This window comes from Epinephelus lanceolatus, chromosome 4 (assembly GCF_041903045.1).
Source record: "Epinephelus lanceolatus isolate andai-2023 chromosome 4, ASM4190304v1, whole genome shotgun sequence".
Lineage (NCBI taxonomy): Eukaryota > Metazoa > Chordata > Actinopteri > Perciformes > Serranidae > Epinephelus > Epinephelus lanceolatus.
The window spans coordinates 24,585,043-24,607,898 of record NC_135737.1 but is presented as its reverse complement, the minus strand read 5'-3'; the positions used below and the strand labels follow the sequence as shown (position 1 = coordinate 24,607,898).

The 22,856-nt window shown below is 39.9% G+C and overlaps 1 protein-coding gene across 1 annotated transcript; it reads right to left on the bottom strand.

Annotated features, from left to right (window-relative positions):
- Window positions 1–5,370: 5,370 nt before the first annotated feature.
- On the bottom strand, window positions 5,371–21,393 carry nmd3 (NMD3 ribosome export adaptor). The gene is made up of 16 exons (XM_033630372.2): window positions 21,256–21,393; window positions 20,785–20,876; window positions 18,801–18,935; window positions 18,552–18,648; window positions 16,417–16,497; window positions 15,764–15,892; window positions 14,585–14,675; window positions 13,781–13,859; window positions 12,707–12,803; window positions 12,023–12,140; window positions 8,817–8,962; window positions 8,380–8,492; window positions 8,223–8,295; window positions 7,890–7,996; window positions 6,009–6,079; window positions 5,371–5,851 (listed from the first exon to the last, which is right to left on the bottom strand). The coding sequence occupies exons 2-16, from the start codon at window positions 20,826–20,828 to the stop codon at window positions 5,718–5,720; spliced, it is 1,515 nt and encodes a 504-aa protein (XP_033486263.1). The 5' UTR covers window positions 20,829–20,876; window positions 21,256–21,393; the 3' UTR covers window positions 5,371–5,717.
- Between the last annotated feature and the right edge of the window lie 1,463 nt (window positions 21,394–22,856).

Here is a 22,856-nt window from a genome sequence, read left to right as displayed (position 1 = left end):
AGATTGGTGCTTTTTTTATGGGAGACATGGGGGAAAAAGGCAATGAACAACTTCCCACAAACTGCAAAAAAAAAAAAAAAAAAAAAAAAAAAAAAAACTCGGGAGAAAAAAGGAAAAAAGCCAGGGAAAAACTATATTTATTATTATAATTATTAAATTTTAAAATTATGTCACAGATTTATTATAATTGTAAGCACTCTTTCCAGGTCATTTCCTTGTTTGTTTGTTTTAAACTTATTTTTTTCTAATTTTCTTATTTTTAGTTTTCTCTTTTTACTAATTTCTTGAAATTTTTTTGAGTAATTTCTTCTTTAATTAGCCTACCAATTAAATTATTTTATTTTATTTTTGTATTGCCTCTTCTATTCTCTTTGACTTCCTTATTTATATTTATGCTTTTGCACTGTCTGCACAGAGTGAAATCTTTCCATTCTCTGTATGTCTGTTACATAACTGTAGAATTGACAATAAAGCCTCTTGAATGTTGAATCTTGAGGTTCTTGTACTTTATTAAGTATTTCCTTTTTTGGGATACTTTTACCTCCTAAGACCTCAACTTCTGTTCAGTGTGCATTTTTAATTTCTCTTGCTATTTCACTATATCAGTAGGACCCAATAAGTGTAAAAAACTAAACATTGTCAATTATAATTTAGTCCCAATGTCCTCACACGAGTACTTATTAACAGCTTCTTAGCTTCTTACTGTTGCTAAAATTGGTCAAATTTGTTGCCATACCAAACTACAAACATTATTAATCATAAATAAACAAGTGTCAACCATCAAATCTGATCGGGTTTGGGATCTTGTCCACTTTTGAATCGGGACTGGCTGCAGACTAAGAAATTGCATCTTGTTCTTAAACAGATAAGTGTGTTGTTCTCTTACTACCACTCGATGGCACAAAAAGTGTCCACAAACGAGGACAACAGGTCAAAGTTAAGCAGAATGAAGTAAAAGGTCCAGTAAACCCAAAATGTGATGTCTTAATATAAGGACACAGGGTCTCAGGAGGTAATTCACTATATTTCAGAGGCAAACATACTTTTTTTTTTTTTTTAAATCATTTTAGTTTCTTATTTTATCTATATTTTGTATCAGTAATCTAAATGTGTAAATAGGTCATAAGCCTTTTGTATAATTATTGGTTAACCCACCCCGCAGTACATAGAGTAGTTTAAATTTGCTCCACCTTTACAAGCTCCAACATTAAAGTGATCGATTGATGCATCAAAAATTACATTCAAATAATAAAATAATATATATTACTCTGAAATGGGCCATTGTGCATAATGAGCACTTTTACTTTTGGTACTTTAAGTATATTTTGATGCTAATACTTTTGTGCTTTCACTTATGTAAGATTTTGAATGCATGACTTGTAAATGAGTATTTTCACCATGTGCTATTAGTAACTCAAGTACAAGGTCAGAATACTCCATCAACCATGGATGGTAAATATATTCTGCAGGCTGCTGTGAGTGCTTCTGTAAGATCACATCACTGCATGCAGCATTTATAGGACCATGTGTCCTTCAAGTCACAATTTGACCAATATCTTATCATACATTCATCTCTGTTCTTTTGCATTTCTGCATTTTGGTGGCAGAAATGTGATTATCTATGATAATACAAGAACTGACTGAGCTGTGTGACCGGTCCGTTGATTCATCTGTAAACATACTAGAGTTGACTTCATGTTTTTCCTGGAAAACCACACAAAGCCTAAACGCACACTCAGACACACAAATGTATTTAGAGAAGAACTAACTTGGCCTCTCTTATTTGCTAAGTCCCTGTCTAAACAAGAGCTGGGCAAAACATTTCCAGATTAACTGTGAACAACCTGAGCCTTCAAAAAGGTCAAATTAAAGAGAATAAACAAAACAAGCCCACCTGGAAAAGAAATCTAAGTGCAAACTAAGAAGCTGTCCCTTTTGTTTCGGGGCATTGAGACAGACAGTTAGGAAATCTTATCTCCTATCAGCTCAGGGTTTGCTGACCTGCTCAGTTCTTGCACTTGACAACACTATGCAATATTTATGTGTAAACACAGACAGTGCCACTGCGGCGCACCCGTTACCCATGATTCACTAAGATTTTGTCAGCGTCACAAGGATTAAGACCTGGTTCAAAATGCTAGACACATGGCATGAATAAATATTTCCGTTTGCAGAGATTTGACACCTCTTTGTATTATAAATATTGACTTTCTTTACATCAACTGCTCTGACCTGCTCCATTTTGGAAATTAGTGCCCTCAGATCCTTCTATCTCAAGTGATGTTGGGAATCAAAGCTCCTCCAACATGTCACCAGTCTTCTTATCCTGAGTGATGTTGGGTCTGTAACAGAAGAAATTAGGTAAAGGGGGCAAGAGACAAAGCCTTTGGGTCATGAGGTCTCAGTTTGTGCACCTGCAAATATGGCGAGAAAAGCAGGTCAACAGGAGGGTGATCAGGGAAAAAAAAGGAGAACCCCTACTCTGCGATGTTGTTGCCCAAATCCACACACACTCACACAAACACCCATAGGGGACTCACCTCATTCACTTTCCCAAGTAGATCAGATTTCCATTAACAACCAGCTCAGGTTGTGAAAAACAAGCCCGCCTCCTCCCTCTTCAAACTCAAACGTGAGACATGTCACACAGACTAATATACCCTGTGATACACACACTCTTGGTGTCTTAAATTACACAAAGCCTCGCATTAGTAGCTCTGGACAGCCATGCAACACACCAAACGTCTTCAAATCTTCAACTTTTACGTTTAAGTATGGCTGCAGCTGAGGAGAAGGCCGTGTGTGAGCAACTTCCACAGTTTCACATTCTCAAAATCATCAGGGATCATCCAAAAAGTATGTTATTAAAATGTTTACTCTGCTCTTTCAAGCCTTTTTAAATTACTCCAAAGCGGTTTTTAACAAAAACTGTCTCACACAAGGTACTCGCCACCTTTTTATTGCCTTCTAACAAGTAGAATTTTGTGTTGTGCTTTCCATTTTTACATTGTGTTCTGTTTTAATACTTCCATGAGCACTACATATAAAGTAGTATCATGTACTAAGCCATATCAAATCTGCCCACCATCTGAAAGTTTTTAGCTACTTGAGCTGTGTGAGGTCATTTCTGGGTATAAAGTGTCCCAATGTAAATGCTTGTGTGAAATCTTGCATTGACATTTGGACGTATGTCTGTGTGTACCTTTGGTGTAAATGACGACTGCTTGCACATGAGCTATGGTTTCAATCAGTTGCACTGAACTCCAGATCACATGAGGACATCACTGTTATTCAGAACAGCCTTGATTCTAATTTACATCTGCACCTTCAGCCCATACCTAAGCACAGCCCGGAACTCTCTCTGCCTGAAAAGGTGGTGCAGCTGAGTGAGTATTTGAATAATGTCCACAGTAGTCAAACGACACCATTAACAGGTTCAGCCTGTGGCTATTTACATACATAACTTCTCTTTTGTTAGAGGCCCAAAGCTCCCTCTGGTGGATATGAGCAGCAGAGAAACTGACAATAAAATCACTACATATTGATTCTACACAGGTTTTAGGTGTGTATTGTGTGTTCAAGTGGCAAAATAAAGTCTACTCAGAGCAGACAGTATGAACTGGTTTTTGAATGTGCTGTTGATGTACTCTATTCTCCCTTGGTGCACAAAGGAGGAGTTCCTCACATCAGGTAAACTGAAATAGAATTGTGGATGGTGGCGAAATAGTGCCAAAAAAATCTTGGAAATTAAATACGTATTGAAGCCGCAAGCAGCGATGAACAGGCGCTGGTGGGACGCTGGTCAACACAGCCGTGCATTTCTGCGACTGCCGAACTGTTGAACAAAAAAATAGATGTATCTGTTTCAAATATTGTAAACGTGGCTGCCCTCATACTTCCATGCATCCTTTATGATGGTATAGGTACAGCCAACAGATGGCACTAGAGAGCAGTCAAAAGTTTCATTCAACAACAAACAAGGCAACAGTGAAGAAGGTCATAAAAGTGGTAAGTGGACTTGCTTGAGTTTCTTTAAGACGTTTCTTCAGTTCCTGAACTGAAGAAGCCTCTTGGATGAGAAGTGAAACGTCTTAAAGAAACTCAAGCAAGTCCAGTTGCCTACAATGTAGCACTTAGGATTACTTTGACCTGGATGACTGAGAGTCCACACCAACATATATATTATTATATATTACCAAGTCATTCCCTTTCGCCCTATTTAAATGTCTTCCTTGTCACCTACGGTTATATCTCATTTGAACTTTGCTACACTGCCTCCATGGTCTCTGGTGGTACTGCTTCATTTCGTCCATTTCCATAAGCTTTCAGAAGACGCGCACAAATGAACGCAGCGTACAAACAGAAGGCTCCGTGTCTAACGTTGAGCATAAATGAGCCTTAAGATATTTCCTGCATGAATTGCGTGGTGCTGGAAATTAACTATTGCAAATTGTGTCCCACTTCCTGTGTTAACTATGTGGCCCTAGAGAGCACATACTACTTCCTGTTGCCAATAGGTGGTGCAATGACTATGAGTCAATATGGGCATGTTGAGCTCGTCATACCTGCTCTCTAATCAAGCATGTGAAATCTGGGGCAGACTGGACCATGTCAAGTTGCACCTAATGGCTGTGCCATCGGTGTGTGAGTGCTTGTGAATGTTTAACTGGGCAGGACACACCATGTATGGTAGGTGGCCACCAGGGTGTGAATGTATGTGTCAGTGGGAGAATGTGACATATAGTGTAAAAGCTTTGAGTGTTTGGAAGACTAAAAAGGCGCTATACAAGTACAGTTCATTTACCATCCATATAGTCAAGATACAACAGCTTCCTGTGTCATGTCTTGTTAGAAGAAGTATAAAGCATGTCTTTACTTGTTGCCAGTAGGTGGTGCTATACATAACTAAATTTTAGGATAAAAGTCTGTGACTCTTTAAACAACTTTTCATTTTAAACCTCTTTAGAAGCTAGACAAAATTTAAAGTTGATCAGGTTAAATCTCCAGGAGGAGTGTGTTTAAATATGACCCCTGTAAATGGCAAAAAATACACGTAAGTTGCACAGTTTATTAAAAAATGCTGACTTCCTGTTGGGTTTAGGGTATGACATCTTGCTGTGTCACATGCGCCTCCAAATTTTCATATATCTATGTAAAACACACCACCAACATACTGGTTGGTGCTCGGGCCCTGATTAAACGTTGGAAAAAAATGTTTCTGTGAAGTTTAATTGGCAGTAGCTTTACAAATACTCAGTGATTTGCCATCTGATGTCACACATAGTACTTACTGCAAAGAATTAGTGTGCAGTATGGATTTGGGACTGTGCTAGTGTTTTAAATCTCTGAGCAGAAAATGTTTCTGAAAAGTTTGCATTAGGACAAATATTTATTTTGATATAGTGATTAGAGGCACTCCATTTCCAAATCACTTCAAAATGTTATATGACAAAGGGGGAAAACAGTACTTTAGAAACACGTTTGTTACTAAGTGGCACCGTTATAACACAGTTTGTGGGTTTTAACTGCAATGAGTCAATGCATCAGCGTCTGATGAGCGGTGGATGATTGTAGTATGAAACATGACGTGTCATTGAGTCAATCAGTCCTCAATCTGCTGTCAGTTCAGCCCTGTGTGTAACTGTGTCACTGTATCAACAGCGGACCTGTATTTGACATGTCAGCTGTCAGTGTCACACAGGCAAGATGGCGACCTGCTAGTCCGTCATCATGTCGGCACCCTCTCCTCCTGTTGCATCTGATAAGCTGAGCTCCTCCAGCATCTCCATCAGCGAGATACGTGGTGCTCCGTCATCATCGGTGTCACTCTCCACTGGGATCTTTGATGCATCTGAAATAAAAAGTAAAAAATAAAAATGCAATAATCATCTATAATAACCTTATGTGACACTATTTAAGCTGCAACACTGGCAACAATCCTCAAGAGAAGGGCTGATGTGTCTGTGGATGCTGGTGCAGTGACAGGACGGTGGTGTCCAGCTGCTCACCTCTGTAGATGTTAACGTTCTTCCTCAGAGCCTCATCCTCCTCCAGGTCCTCCAGGAAGTCCTGGTATTGTCTGAGGACAAAGAAAGGTAAAGGGAAACCAACATTACAGAGATAAACATAGTCACAGGATACCTGGCATTCTTGGCACATTATTACTAACCAAAACGTCATGTCTGTGCTACACCTATATCTATGTTTTTGCTCGTTTAATATCTCTTACCTTGTGCCTTTGTGCTCCTAATTTGTTTATCTACATGATTCCCTTTTTTACTGAAAAAAAAAAAAATATATATTCCCCTCTTGATTCATAATATAATGGTACCTCTATGTATTATATTTGATTGTGTTACAGCATCATTTTCACCATTGTTGCTAAATGCTATCCTTTGTCTTTGTACATCTATTTCCTGACTTGTTTCATATATTTTTCTTGTGTTCAAAACAAAAAAAAATGTTTTTAGTCACCATTTAAGTTTTCAAGTGTTTGCTCTTATTTTCTGTGAGAGCTTAATTTGTACTGAAAATAATCTTCAAGCATTCCTCTGAGCCTCAAAATTACAACAGCAATTTAGGGCCACTGTAGGTTAAAATAAATAATTAAAATAAATACATTACTATAAAATAGAATGAAATATGGAGCTGGGGTAGGAGGGTAATATTCTGAGGAAAAACTCCAAGAAAATTTCCAAGATTAAAGTCATAAATTTATGAGAAAAATGCCTTCAGGGCCTCATACAAAAGTAATGTACTCTAAAGAGAAACAAAGTTGTGGTGAATTAATGGATCAAGCACAAACTCTCATGCTTGAATATCTGAGTTTTTTCTCTGGTAAAATTTACAACTTTATCTCAGAAATTCAGCTTTTTTTCCCCCTGGAATAGTACACCCCCCTCCCCTGACCCTACTGATTTATTTTTTTAACCTGCAATGGCCCTAATATCCTGTCGTACAAAATAAAGTTAAGGATAAATCGCTTGTTTATTTAGGTAGGTATTTTCTATGGACAAGTTGTTCTAAATTTATGCAGCTGGTTTTTTGTAGGGATATTTCATGAGAACTTTTCCAAGCACTCTGACATTTACAAATAAGTCTGGGGATATTCTACATTTTCTTATTGTCAACTACAGCTGCAACAATCTTGTATCTTATGTATCTAACAAACGTTAAATTAGTCTAATCATGATTTTCTCAATTAATCAATGAATTGTTTTGTCAATGAAATGTCAGAAAAAGGTCAAACATGCCCAGTGTAATCTTCTAGAGCTCAAGGTTACATCTTCAGTGTATGTTTTATCCAACCAACAGTCCAAAAATCAAAAGCTAGTCAGTTTATTATCATGTAAGACAAAGAAAAGCATGAGATTTTCACATTAAACGCATTCAAACAAGCAGATATTGGACTTTTTTGGTTTAAAAAATGATTAAAATGATTATTTGATGATAAAAAAAGATGCAAAATTAGTTTTCTGATTAATTTTCTGTCGTCTGAAACGTATCAAACACATAAATGAGCCTCACTGCTGAACTGGGTGACCTGTTTTTTCATTACGATGAACACGGGCATTGTAATTCCAACAAACACAGTTCCGCTGCTGTACATGTTCATTAGAGCATCTAATATGCATCTCTCCGAGTCTGAAAATAGTTCCCAATAAATGCGCTATTCAGTCCTGTTTGGGTAACATTCGCTAATAAACTAAAACACAGAGTTACTTTAGAGAATTATTTATCCTTTTATAACATCGCTGGCATTATCCTTTAAAGATGACTTGGTAGACATCAGCCATGCACACCAGAAAGAACTTTTGAAAACGACAGGCTGTGATTGCGAGGATGAATTCTTGAAGCTTTAATTCAGACAGTAAGAGTTGCTGTCCTACCTTTCATCATCTGATTCCATGCCCTCACGGTCTCTCGCCATCTCCTGCAGTTTCCAGTTCCTGCGCTTCACCCTCCTGCTGCGGTCGTAGCTTTTCTTGATCAGCACCTGCGACAGACCACAATCAGGTTGTTCAAATGATAACCCCACAACGGTCCGTCTATATTCTGTTCTTAACTTGATGCTATGCGTGAATGTAGTATTTATCAAGTATGGGATCATATCTACAGTCAGTACTGCATGCTGCCACTAGAGGTCAGTGTTAATCAAGTAGACGGTAGCTGCTCATGGCATCATTGGAGGCCCAGGTGTTCACTGAGGAGTTGAGTCTTACCACATCAGGAACGTAGTGAGGGTTCATCTTATTCAGGTATTCATCATTGATGTTGGAATTGGCAAAGTCGAACCTGAATGGTGAAAAGTAAATGAGCCATGAAGAGTAAAGCCAACCTGACCAACATCTAAACTTCTCACCAGCCCCTCACACTCACCCCATCACCAGGTCTCCGATGTTAAGCAGATGGCCCAGGAATGTGCGGCAGTGATACTGCTGACTGGTGTCCATCTCTGACGTCTTCTGGACCCACACCTCAGCCAGGGTGTGCTGTAACACACAAATACACAAAGAGGGGATTTAAGTGTTGTTTCAAGCCGTTGGAACAATATCTTGTTTTTTTCCCCTCCAATTTGTTCAGACAGTTGCATCGACACTGATTAAACATTCAGAGCAAGGAGAAAGCGAACAAACCGCATCCCCTGCGCCATATCAACAAATACTCCTGTGTGTTCCTGTCGCCTTGGCTTGAATCCCGCATTCAGACTCGGGGATAATGTAATGCCTCGCTATTGATTTTGCTTCCAAGAGAAAAGCGATGTTCCACCCATAATGCAATCTGTTCCGCAACAGCACACACAAACACACCCTCACCTTATTGGACCTTATGCCGGCTCCAGCGCCCAGCTTCTGGTTTCTGATGATGTCGACGTCCATGACGATGAACTCCTCCAGTTGCCGTGGGTTACAGAGGCTGCTGAAGGGGTTGCGCCAGTATGTGTTCCCGTCCACCTCAGCAACTAGTGAGTTAGAGATTATTTATGTATTCATTACTGACAGCTCCACTCTGATAAGATTCATCATTAGAGCTCACGGCCAAAAACACAAATTATACATCACATTCTCGTTTTTACCTGACAGTTAAAAACCTTGGAAATTAGATAAAACACATGCACTTCATCCATCATTATTTCAGTGACAGCTCTTCAAGGAATTAGTCACATTTTATTGTTTAATTTCTGAAAACTCAAACTTCAACATATTCTAAGTTTCTTTATCTAAAAGCCTTCAGGGTACTTAAAATGATATGAATCTGTCAGTTTGTTTTCCTATCTGTGCATAATCCAAATAAACCAGACAGAATGATGTGTTTTTTGTCCATACTGCAAACACGCTGAAGAAGACAAACAGCCACACAAATATTTTTAATACTCCAGTTAATTGCCTACTGCAGCCCAAATCTGCCGAACAGAGCTCTGCCTCAAGGCTGTTTCGGTTATTCAGACTGCTCTCAAACTTTCTGCAACAAAAATAGCCTACTCTTTGAAGAGTAATTAAAAACGTGTGTTCCGCTTACAAAATGTCAGAATTCTGCTGAGGAGCGTCTCAGCCTCTCGCATAACGAGTGATTACACCAGATACAGAGGAAATACATCGCCGCTAATTGTCAGCATTCTTGCATTGATTAGAAATGCCTTCAAATAAGCTGCCTCAGCTGTGACGGCGAGTACAAAATCTGTTTTTGCTTTTCTTCTTCTGAGTGTGTCTCATGCTGTGCTGTGACGGAGAGCACAGGGAAGCTGTTGAGTTCGACGGCTGTGGTGAACATGTGGTCAGCAGACTGGGGTCAGCTTAGTGCAGCACTGAAGGGTTTCACTCAAGCGATGACTCGTTATATCACCATGGTAACATACAGGAAATGCTTATCATATTTCCTGTTAAACACTCAAAGACACAAATGCACACAAATGCAAAATTTGTGGCAGTGATAGACAAAGTGTAAATCATAACATACATTTTTTTTTAGCACTGTGTCTCCTGGACGTCTGCTGCTGACAGTCTGGCACCTGATCGCCACCTTCATACAAAGCCCCGACCCCACCTGAGTGCTGTGGGTGTACACGCCCCAAAACGTCCAAGAGGACAGAGAATAAGAAGAAAATGTCCCTGCAGATAAATACTCCGCCACACCAGTGACCAGTGGGTCATAAGTGACGATTGAGAGGGATTACTTCAGTGCGAGTCTATACATTCATTTTTAGGAAAATCCTGAATCCCACATCTTTAACTGTTCGAGTCATTTATCAAGCCAAAATATTATCTTATGTGACAAATGTGATAACAAACTACAGAGCTGACCTGAATGTTTCGAAGCTTTAATTGCTGCCACAGTGATCGGCATCAAAATCATCATTTGAATGCTCAGTTTTTATATATATTTATATATATGCATGACCCCAAAAGCCCTGAATAGTACTAGAAATAGTAATTCAACATTATTCAGCATGCATCAACATTAATTATTATTAGTTATTCTCAGACAAGGACATTTTAAGTTAGTGGTAGTTTTGTGACTCCAACTCACTCTGATCCACATGTGTCAGGCTTACAGATGGGCTAGCAAGATGTAAAACAATGTTGAAGATGCAATAATGACCCCCATAAAGTCAAGTGACAAAGTGGCTAGTTGACTGTTTCAGACACATCGACTGACTGTCCCCCACAGTCCTCGTCTCTCATTTACCACCCCTCCATCAAAACTTTGATTAACTGAGAATATTTCTCACTGAAGCTTTGATGCCATGACCATGGTATTCAGGACAGCCCTAGTAAACTGATTTTTTTTTTTGCACAATTTTCTGTCAAAACAGTTAATCAAATAGTCAAGGAAATAATTTACATATTAATGAAGATGTTTGTTGCAGTCCTAATGAAGCGAGTGCTCTAGTGCTTCAACTACATAAGATCTGTGAAAGCTCCCATTGCTGTGCTGCCGAGTCCAAGATAATGTCTTCAAAGTATGTTTTTTTTCCTTCAGAGGCCACAGTCAAAAAACCCAAAATATTCAGTTTACAATGACTTGTAATGATTTAGAGAAACACGCTGATTCCTCACATGTGAGAAGCTGGAGCCAGAGCATGGTTTGGGTTTTTCATTGGTAAATGACTTAGCATGGGCCAAGGAAGAACCCACTACATTATGGAGCGGATCAAAAACACGGGCAGAAACACAGATCATTTTTCACTTTGCAATATTCAACATTCATAGTCTGGGCCTGATTGCCTGCACACAGCACCCACCTCAGATGCCATGAGAAAATGGCAGAGTCAAAATTGTCACGGCTAGCAGTGCTGACAGAGCAAAACAGTGCTGACAGAGCTTATGGGTGCTAACAAGAGTTTGTTCATTGTCACCGGGTGGTAACTCCAGGGTTGGCATTGCGCTTCTTTGACAAGGTCATCTTGCCACTGTGGGTCTGGATGGTGTTATCAACAGTGCTAACAGCTAACAATGGCAAAAGTCAAATGCCGGTGCTTGTATCATCGCCGTATGAGCCCTGCTCTCCCATGCACACGTGGGCCAGGTAGTGAAGTGCAGAGTGGCGGCGATCAGATAGCAGTTTGCTGCTAAATCAATGTTCTGAATGTTGCACCTTCATCAATGCGAGATAGGGCATTTGGCTGTAGCAGAGATCCGTGTGCTCCAAGGGCTCTTCAAGATACATTTTTGATTTTGTTTACTTTAAGTAACAACAATGGGACGACAGTACATAAGAACATTTACTCCCCCTGTGTACTGTATTCACTTGACACTGAGCTTAATTCCTCATTAGAGAGCATGAAAATCTTTGGAAACCTCTGACGTGTTGTTCATCAGATCTTTCACAATTCCTTTACACAGAGCTCACATTACTGGATTTGTGAGTGTAGTGATTTAAACTTCAACTCCGCTGACAACAACCAGATACACCACACCGCCGCTACATCAAACCGCAACAGGGTAAGTTGTATTTGGATTGGACTGCGGTGTCATTCAGACCTGTTAAAGCTCAGCAGTACTCTGGCAGCAGGAATACTCACTCTGCAGGGTGTTGGGATCGATGAGGTGGATGGTGCTGGTGACACGGACGCACACACACACTTGACCCATGTTCCCCAGGCTCTGCGCCAGCCGTGGTGAAAGGCACACAACGTTGTCCTGGAAACCAGACAAAACCAGACAACCCGGGGTCAAACTGAGGTCGAAGAGAAAGTAAAAAGACTGGACTCGCTAGAGAACTTCACAATGTGTGGGAAAAGAAAGCCCTCGTTATCCTACAGGCCAGATTAAAAAAGTAAAACATAAAAATCCGACGAGCAAAGCACTATTCTGATTCCTGTTTTCATTTATTGTAATTACCCTGTGTGACACCTATTATTCAAACATGCCATGAAAACACACCCACATCTCTATATTGCTCTTACAAACAGAGACGTAAAGCTACCTGTCAAATGGGATTAAGGAACTATGAAAGTGACAAGAATATCTAACCCTGCCTTACCTGCAATGTATTAGGGTAGATTAAGTTTGAGTTTCATTTATTATCACCTGACACCATCAAGAACAAACATGAAAGATTCTGGGCCAGCCTCAGGTTTCATAAGACAGCAACATTTTGACTACCCTAACAACGCAAAGGCTTCAGAGATGACGTGCAAAGGAATACAACAGCTCTGGCTTGTCTGAACTTAACTTTAAAACAAATAAATCACATGGCTGTATACCTTGCAGACAGGTACGATCTCCATGGAGAAGGTGCTCTTATAGTTGTACGTGTTTGAATGGATGTCGTGAGAGATGAGGCGCTGGGATGTCTTTGACCTTCAAAACAGGAATAAAGTGTTTATTATTTTCATCAGATGTCAGTCAGAGACACAGCAAAGCTCCTATCATAGCATAACAATAAAATTGCTTGGACGTAATAAGATGCTCTGCACACATGAAAAAAAAAGTGTACTGTGCAGTCATATGGCTCATTTATGTTCAATGTTGGATACGGACACAGACAGCGCCCTCTGTCTGTACTCTGCGGTCTTTTCATCCATATTTGTGCACGTTTTCTGAAAGCTAACGAGTACAGATGAAATGCAACAGTACCAGCAGAGATCATGGGGGCAGTGTGGCGTAGTTCCAGCAAGATATGACAGCAAGATACGACAGCAAGACAAGACAAGAGAAATGGCGGAGCGTGATGAATCAGTATTATAGTAAAAAAAAGTCTCTGTCCTGTTCTCTGTATTTAATGACCTCCGCTGACGACCTCCTCTACTGTCAACATGTTTGTTGTCGCAAGAAAGTTTTGGCCTTCTAGTGCCATCTTTTGGTTGTATCCATGCCAACAAAAAGGACACATAGAGGTATGTGGGTAGTGATGTTTGAAATGAACGCATTTGTTTTCATATCTGAAGGAAGAATAAATGAGCCTTAACTTGTCTGAACTGCTGAAGGTCATGGAAACATCTAGGTGACTCATTATATGTTTGAATTTTTATTAATCCTGCATCTTTTTTGGGACTATATTTCTGAGCTATATTCTTTGTTCATGCAGTTTCTTATTAAGACATTTATTCACTTCAACCCACAGTTTAATACACACCCACCAGCAAATTATTTTTCCTGTGACATTGCCATATTTCCTCATGAGTGTCTGGATCGTTGGATGAAGACTGAGAGTAGGCAGCCATAATCAGCTTGAATCCTCTTGTGATTAGCATTAAAACAAAATGGGAATGCTGCTCTAATACTGAGACTCATGAGGATGATGTTTTCACGGAGACACAGACTGAGGCGTTGCTCACCTGCAGGGCACGGTGCACTGGAGGAAGTCGACCATCTTCTGCGCATGCTGCTTGGAGCCATAGTAAAAATCAATCCCCTCTGAGAGAGAAGAGAAATACCATCAAACACCTCTCCACCAATAAATTCATCCCAGGAGCACTTCACGGGTCATCGCCCTTGCAGAACACATATGCATGCAAACAACACACACACACAAGAGCAGATGAAGATGGGAGAAAATATGGCGGCCACATGTTGTAACCTTTGTAAAGCTTTTTAAGTCCTGCCGAGATATGGAGATGATTTAGATTACGCCACCAGCCAAAACTCCACTTCACAGTCCCGGCCAAGTGCACAGAGCTGCTGCTGAGCCGTCACTCAATGCACAGCACGTGTGCCTGAGTGTGTGGGTCCTCTGTGTGTGTGTGTAGCAGTTAGCATCTCTAAATGGGGTATGAATCAAGCTTGCATTGCAGGGTTCCGGTGTGGCATGCCTGCTCTGATTACAGCACACTGATTAGATGCACGACGCATGCCCTCCTCTGAGGCCCACACAAGGACAGCTGTATGGACTGATTGGCGCCAATGATATGCATGCATGGCTTGCCGTCTGGTACGAGGTAATTAACACTTGACACATCATTATGTTCTGCTCAGTTCTAATCCGCATTAGTTACGCTGGTGACGAATCAGACAAGTTTCCCACTTTTCAGTGTAACTCAGGGAGAGGCCCTGAGGAATACAGCAGGTCGCTCCCTCTAAAGATGTGTGTACTATCAAACATGGGAAAAGGGTGTGTATGAAACAATATGCCACTGACTTACCGTGGATTTCTTTAATGTTGAGGGCATTCTGGTGGAGTTTGTGCTTGAGGATCAGCTGTTCTAGATAGTAGAATGTCTTTTTATGAACGGTCTGTGAAGATATACAGAAAGAAAGACATTCATACAGATCCTGCCAGTCCTGTGCCCCAATTATTTACGCAGTCATTGGTATGAAACTTTGCATCTGCCACTACCCGTCGCCACATTTTGACCTTTCAGAAACACAACTCCAGTTAAGACCTTCATCCCCTGAGGCTGTCTGATAATATACTGATATTAAGTGCAGCTGGGAGGACGCATCCTGGGAGCAAAGCACTGCTGGGGAAACAAGTGACAACAAGTAGACTGTTGTTGATTCTATCATGCTGCTAATTCCCAACTCCCTGTATAGTTAGACAGAGTAAAAGCTTTTCAGTGAAGAGAAGTGACTCTGGCTTATACTGGGATGTTGTTGAGTTTTATATTCACCGAGGGCAGCTTGGCTTATTTTAGTGAAGTTAAAAGGTAACAGAGGCTGAAGGTTTTAATCTATAACTGGACTGAGCTTGCTTGTTTCTGAGTCATCATCTCATAAGTCTACAGTCTACTGCAGTTAAGCTTGGTCTGAGTGCACACCAGTGATAAAACAAAGAAGTACAACCCTAGGATTTAGTTTTGTATTTTCTGCCATAACACTAAGGGCATTAAGTTTGTTTTACATAAAACATTCGAGCATAGCTTCAGGTTTTAACATGCCATTGCAAAAGAAAGGGTGAATAGAGTACACTTAAAATGGAAAAATGAGAAGAACCAGGGGAGATACATGGTTACAATTAAAGGGCGCAGAAGCAAACATGCAATCAGCCAACATTTTTTGGGAATATGTGCCTTTGTGGCCCTTCAGTATAAATTTCCTTGCATGTTTCGATCCCAGAGCATGAGCACTTTTTCAAGTCCTTTTTGCAAACCTGGATGACCAAATTTGCAGATTTATGACAAAATAAAATGGATATTAATGTTAAACCAAACAACTAATCAATAAATACTTCCTAAACGTGAGCATACTGCATGTATGCAGGTGCAATTTATTAAAAAAATATTTTAAAAAAAGTTGAAAATGTGAATAGAGTTCAGGTACAGTAAGACAGGAGATAACCAAAATCAAAAAGAAGGATATTTCATTAAATCACAGACTCCTACCTTCTGCCTAACTTGAACCACGGCCTTCCAGAAGTCCTTGGCTTCCACGCGGTGGCAGTCGTCACACATCTGGTACTGGATGACAAACTCGACCACAAACACCTGCTGCAGGATAGCACCATTCATCACCTGAAGAAGCAAGGACAGCAACAAGTTGCACCATATGCCTAACTGTACGGCAAACAGCGACAAAAACTCTGCACTCACAGTCATTTAGATACATCTGAGCAGTGGGATCCAGAGATGGTGTTATACAGACACTCTGACAGCACAAACAAAAGAGCTGGCCCTGAGAAGCACAGGACTCAGGTTCTCGCTAAAGGTCAACGAGATGCGATGACAGCCACTGGCGAAAAACTTTCTTCTCTCAAACACACATAACTCAGTCAGAAACAGACGACTCCATTTCTTAATGTCACAGAATGTCACTTATCTTAATTGGGTGTGTGTCACACCTTGGCATTATTATTTCCTACATAAGAAAGCTTAAATACAAACATGCACTGTGCTTGCTGCCAATTACCACCTGAAGAAATAACCCAGATAACCTTTAGATGAAAAACATGTCGCCTTTCTCAGGTCACTTATCACTTTTAATCTGTTAGTTTGAATGTCACTCTCCCGCACTTATCACTTCTACCCTGTTTTCTTACCTCCTTCTGGATGGTCACTTTCATCTTAATCCTTTTGGAGTGTGGCTCTGTCCACAGGAAGCCAGCATCAATGAGACGCACCTGTGAGGGGAGGGGTGTTGTTGAAACTGCAAAGTAGCCCCAATAAATATCTCTTTCCTCTGCACACTCCTACAAAAAAACCCTGAATAATCTCATCTTTGAAAAGTAAAATAATAATAGAATTAAAAATGAATAGGCTAAATAGCTCCATGAGACTGAAACAAATAGTTTAGCATGACAATTCTGGAAAGATTAGGAGGGGACAGGAGACACCCTGGAATTTATACCTGCAATGTTCATATGTATACATATATATATATATATATATATATATATATATGTATATATATATATATATATGTATATATATATATATATATATATATATATATATATATATATATATATGTATATACAGTACAGGCCAAAAGTTTGGACACACCTTCTCATTCAATGCGTTTTCTTTATTTTCATGACTATTTACATTGTAGATTCTCACTGAAGGCATCAAAACTATGAATGAACACAGGTGGAGTTATGTACTTAAGAAAAAAAGGTGAAATAACTGAAAACATGTTTTATATTCTAGTTTCTTCAAAATAGCCACCCTTTGCTCTGATTACTGCTTTGCACACTCTTGGCATTCTCTCCATGAGCTTCAAGAGGTAGTCACCTGAAATGGTTTCCACTTCACAGGTGTGCCTTATCAGGGTTAATTAGTGGAATTTCTTGCTTTATCAATGGGGTTGGGACCATCAGTTGTGTTGTGCAGAAGTCAGGTTAATACACAGCCGACAGCCCTACTGGACAACTGTTAAAATTCATATTATGGCAAGAACCAATCAGCTAACTAAAGAAAAACCAGTGGCCATCATTACTTTAAGAAATGAAGGTCAGTCAGTCCGGAAAATTGCAAAATTTTTAATGTGTCCCCAAGTGCAGTCGCAAAAACCATCAAGCGCTACAACGAAACTGGCACACATGAGGACCGACCCAGGAAAGGAAGACCAAGAGTCACCTCTGCTTCTGAGGATAAGTTCATCCGAGTCACCAGCCTCAGAAATCGCAAGTTAACAGCAGCTCAGATCAGAGACCAGATGAATGCCACACAGAGTTCTAGCAGCAGACCCATCTCTAGAACAACTGTTAAGAGGAGACTGCGCCAATCAGGCCTTCATGGTCAAATAGCTGCTAGGAAACCACTGCTAAGGAGAGGCAACAAGCAGAAGAGATTTGTTTGGGCCAAGAAACACAAGGAATGGACATTAGACCAGTGGAAATCTGTGCTTTGGTCTGATGAGTCCAAATTTGAGATCTTTGGTTCCAACCGCCGTGTCTTTGTGAGACGCAGAAAAGGTGAACGGATGGATTCCACATGCCTGGTTCCCACTGTGAAGCATGGAGGAGGAGGTGTGATGGTGTGGGGGTGTTTTGCTGGTGACACTGTTGGGGATTTATTCAAAATTGAAGGCACACTGAACCAGCATGGCTACCACAGCATCCTGCAGCGACATGCCATCCCATCCGGTTTGCGTTTAGTTGGACGATCATTTATTTTTCAACAGGACAATGACCCCAAACACACCTCCAGGCTGTGTAAGGGCTATTTGACCAAGAAGGAGAGTGATGGAGTGCTGCGGCAGATGACCTGGCCTCCACAGTCACCGGACCTGAACCCAATCGAGATGGTTTGGGGTGAGCTGGACCGCAGAGTGAATGCAAAGGGGCCAACAAGTGCTAAACACCTCTGGGAACTCCTTCAAGACTGTTGGAAAACCATTTCAGGTGACTACCTCTTGAAGTTCATGGAGAGAATGCCAAGAGTGTGCAAAGCAGTAATCAGAGCAAAGGGTGGCTATTTTGAAGAAACTAGAATATAAAACATGTTTTCAGTTATTTTACCTTTTTTTGTTAAGTACATAACTCCACATGTGTTCATTCATAGTTTTGATGCCTTCAGTGAGAATCTACAATGTAAATAGTCATGAAAATAAAGAAAACGCATTGAATGAGAAGGTGTGTCCAAACTTTTGGCCTGTACTGTATATTACATCTTTTATGAGAGCAAAAATGCTTTTGTCTACTTTGTGAAGTTTAGTAAGAATCACACGCACTTTGGTCATGGAGCTCTTAATTTTTTTCAGGCAAAGGGCCAGCAGTTCTCTGGACTCCAGGGCACACTGCACCCAGCTGGCTGGAGGCTGCAAATACCTGCATCAAAGAGGAAAATGTTCATTTAAGCCTCAACTTTCCTAACAAGACTTATCCAATACCTGTAAACGTTGTAATGATATCATCCATGTATCACATAAAAAGGTATTTTTGATTTCTGCTTATAAATAAAAAAAGTGCATGAAACCAACCTTTCACACTGCTTGCAGAAGTGCACTGTGACTTGCTTGGGGATCCCCTCTGAGATGTCAATCTGAGTCCGCATGCAGGCTACACACATGTTGGCTGGGTTGGGAGGAATGGGGGTGCCACAGGTACAGCACAGGCTGAGGAGGGAAGAGGCAACATTGGTAAAACTCAGTGAAATAAAAAAATATTTGGCATTTTACACCTCTGGGTTGGACTTCTTTTTAGTTTTAGACTATTCAATAATCACAACATGTACTAGGGCTGTACCAAATGTTTTGTTGTTTTTAAACATGCGAAGCCTCTATTGAGATTTTTGAATGTAGCTTTAAACTTCTGATGTCACTCCCCTTAAAACAAATCCACTGAACATAATCCTGTTCCACAAATCCATTAAATGAGTAAGTTTTTTTTTTTCATCAAATCAATTTTCCGTGATGGATAAATGTAATTTATGGTGCTATTAGACTGCTGATTGACCGTCCTGTTAATACAGGTACGTTCCTCCCTCTGTGTGTTTTTTGACCACAGTGAAAATGTTTTTTTAAAGAAAGGCTCAACTCAAACAAATATGGGTTGAAGCAGAATGTTTTGTTAGATAAAAACGTGAAATTTAGAAATGATTCCATCTTCCTTTCCTGCCTTTATGCTTATTCAATAAATTTGGACTTTTGGACTTCACAATATCTTGGAGTTACTAATGGATCACGTGAGTCAGAAACAATCCCACGCAGCCACCACTGGAATCTAATTTAATAAATTCTATAATACTAATAATATAAGTGTAACCTTCTCTTTATCTATGCAAAAATACTGACTTCAAACAGACTGAGAAGACATGCAAAATAAGAAGGCTGTGCAGCATTTAAATGTTGATTCAGAATTTGAAAGTCAATGCTAGAATGAAGCTTTAAACTATTCAGTACAGCCCTAACATGCACTATACATTACTGCTGTGCTGACAGTGCTGAAGCATGCCAAAGTTTATTTCATCTTTCTAACAGACATTTTTTTTTCTGGTAACTTTAACATGCAATGCCACTGAGCTTTCAGACTGCTCAAATCTACATAAAATCATGAATCCTTGCGATGAGCATTAAGATGTCTATGGTTTTGTCAAAATGACATTAAAATTGTGCTGTAGAGCTGTTGAAATCAAAGACTGTTTAGAAAACATGTACTGTGTTACCGTGCAAGTGGGAAGCATTCACATTTGAGAGTAAGAACAAGCACGCAAACAGCAACCTGCCCAAATTCACGCCGCCTTTTATCTCCAGACTGGGGACATGTTAGCCCAGCGACATGGTGCTTTGGATGGGAACTGGCTCAAAGAAACTCTTTCTATGTCAAGTCTTAGTTAAGGTTGCTCTCGGCAGTTATGTGAGCAGAGCTTCAGACAAAACTCTTTTGGAGCAATGTCAAAGGACTCCTAATGAAAAGACAAGATGCTTGGTGAAGACAGTCGATGGTTTTGTGCTTCATCGCTTGTGAATGTACAGCTGTGTAGCAATTAACTGTCAATGGTTTTCCAATACTCAGTGCTTTCAGTGTAAGACGATATGATTCATAATGTTGAAACACATATATTACCTTATGTTTACTATGACAGATTGCAAAATCTCCCACCTATCCCATTATTGATTATTATTACATACTTAAGTAACATGTCAGCCACTACAAAGGGACATGCTGGCTTTAATTAATTTGTCAGAGAGGCAAATATGTAACAAACCTTTCTCACTGTGAACATCTTAACTCAGCAAACACTAATATCTTTAATAATGGCTGTACACCATTTAGGTGTGATGACATATTTTTATGACTTACTGGCACCTTTAAATAGAGCCAAGCATCACTGCTACTAGTTGCAGATGTTTCTTCTCTGTGTCATGTCACCATGTTAGTCTGGAGAAAGGTCTTTGATGTGTCAGGATTCACACTGTACAACGGATTCTTGAACATAAACACCATTTATATTTTTATACTTACATATTCCCCTGACTGCTTGTGGCAGGAGCTTGCATGTACTCCATTCTTGTCAACTTGACAGGTCAGTGTGTGCCAGCGGGTCTTAATGATCCCTGAGGACAGAAACATGACAGACTGAACTGGACCAGTCAGAGATACAGCACAGATTTGACAGTAACAAGCCAACATTAGCTGGTAGCGAGCACTGTACAAGAGTTGCTAACATTATTTCTAACAGCAGTTACATAATATAGTACTGTGGTTTTGTTAATTATAGTCAGTCACTGATAGACAGCTAAATAAACACTGTTAAATAACCAAAAAGACGCGTTGCAGGCTCCTAGCTGATGCTCAGTATCAGTTAGCATTAGCGGCTAATTCGCTAGTTTTAAGAGTGATTCTGAAAGTTATTCGTGAGGAAACAAGCACACAATGTTAACCAGAAGTATAAGATAACTACAACGGGTATTATCGACTGATGACAAAACCTACTTGCGTTATTTTGATGGGAAATCCAACACACAACGTGAAGTTAAAACCCCACGTTTTCCCCACCGAGGACCGAGGAAGCTGAGTGACGTCATGCAGTGGCGAAGGACCCCGGGCCTGTCTTTGTTTGCCTGACTAAAATTCCTTCAAAAATGTTTTTAAAAAGCTGAAAAAAATTGAATAAAAACTTTGAGACTAGGCTTTTATCTTTTTCTACCTCAAATAAAAAAGACAAGAAAAGAAAGAAAAGGCACAGAAGTAAATTTCTGCTCTTCTGCAACACAGAAGTCATACAAATGTATTAGGCTAAATAATGAATATGACAATCTAAGCCTAGTAGGATATATAGTCCAGGCTAGACCATAAAGGTTTATGACCTTAACTTGGACAGAAAAAGGGGATTCCATCAGTGCATGTAACTCAATTTATAAAATAAGTAAAACACATTGTCTGGACCTATTTAGAAATAATGTTAGTAACAATACTATAGTAAAGAGAGTCTAGCATTTATTTGACTGAACGAGGTAGGCTATATTTGCTTTAGGACGTTTTGTTTGACTTAAGAGAGTAACTGTACAGCATTTCCTAATTCATGACCCCTCACACCTCAGAACATCTGTTAACCTAAACATTCATAAACAAAACCTGTATTGCATTGATTCCCCCACGCTCACCTCACCCCCCTTTGCCATGGCCAGATTAACATGCTTGGGGGCCACAGGGCAAAACATGAGCTGCTGGCCCCACCTTTCTCATTCCTCCCACTTTCTGCAGCACTCTTGTGCTCATATACTGCAGGAAAGCCAGTTTTTTTTGTGTGCGTTTTGATTACAAACATAATATCTTTGGGAGTATGCACCATATGAGCACAAAGTCATCTGACATAATTTTAAGACACAAGGACCCTCCTCAAAGCAGGCTCTCAAGATCAGGTAATAATGCACTGCTTCAAGGCCCTTGTCATGTGAGTTAATACTGATTTATGTGAGCATATTCAAATATATCTAAACAAAACTGCAGAAATAAACAAACAAACATATTGCCATCAAGGGTTTGTGGGGCCCCTGAGAGTCTGAGGGCCCAGGGCAGGTGCACAGTTAGTGATCCTGTACACAGTTTTGGATTGTTTATCTGCTTACATCAATTATTGTAATGAAACTGGCAAAGTTAGGCCCTGTGTTTAAGAAATTAATCCACAGTCTTTCTGCGCACCTGTGGTATGGCAGCTACTTGGATGCCTTTAAGTGCTGTCGGAAATATCTAAACTCGAAACGAGCGCGCTAATCATCACGTCATTAACCTAATTAGTAAATGTGCAGTGACAGGAAACGTCCGAATACTTACAGCTACAATACCAATGTGTGACTATTTGAGTTAAATATGCATGAAATCCGTGTCACAGGTAGTAGTAAAAGACATTTTATGTTAATATTACTTTAATCACTGAGGTTTACATTTCTTTGCAAGCATGTAGGGTTTTCAAAAAGTGTTTTTGGTGTTAAAATATACAATAATATGTAAAAATAAGTTGTATCTCTTGTAACAGTCCGCGGCGTTTGTGGGCATGGTTAGGGGGATAATTTAGTCTAATCATTGATCACATT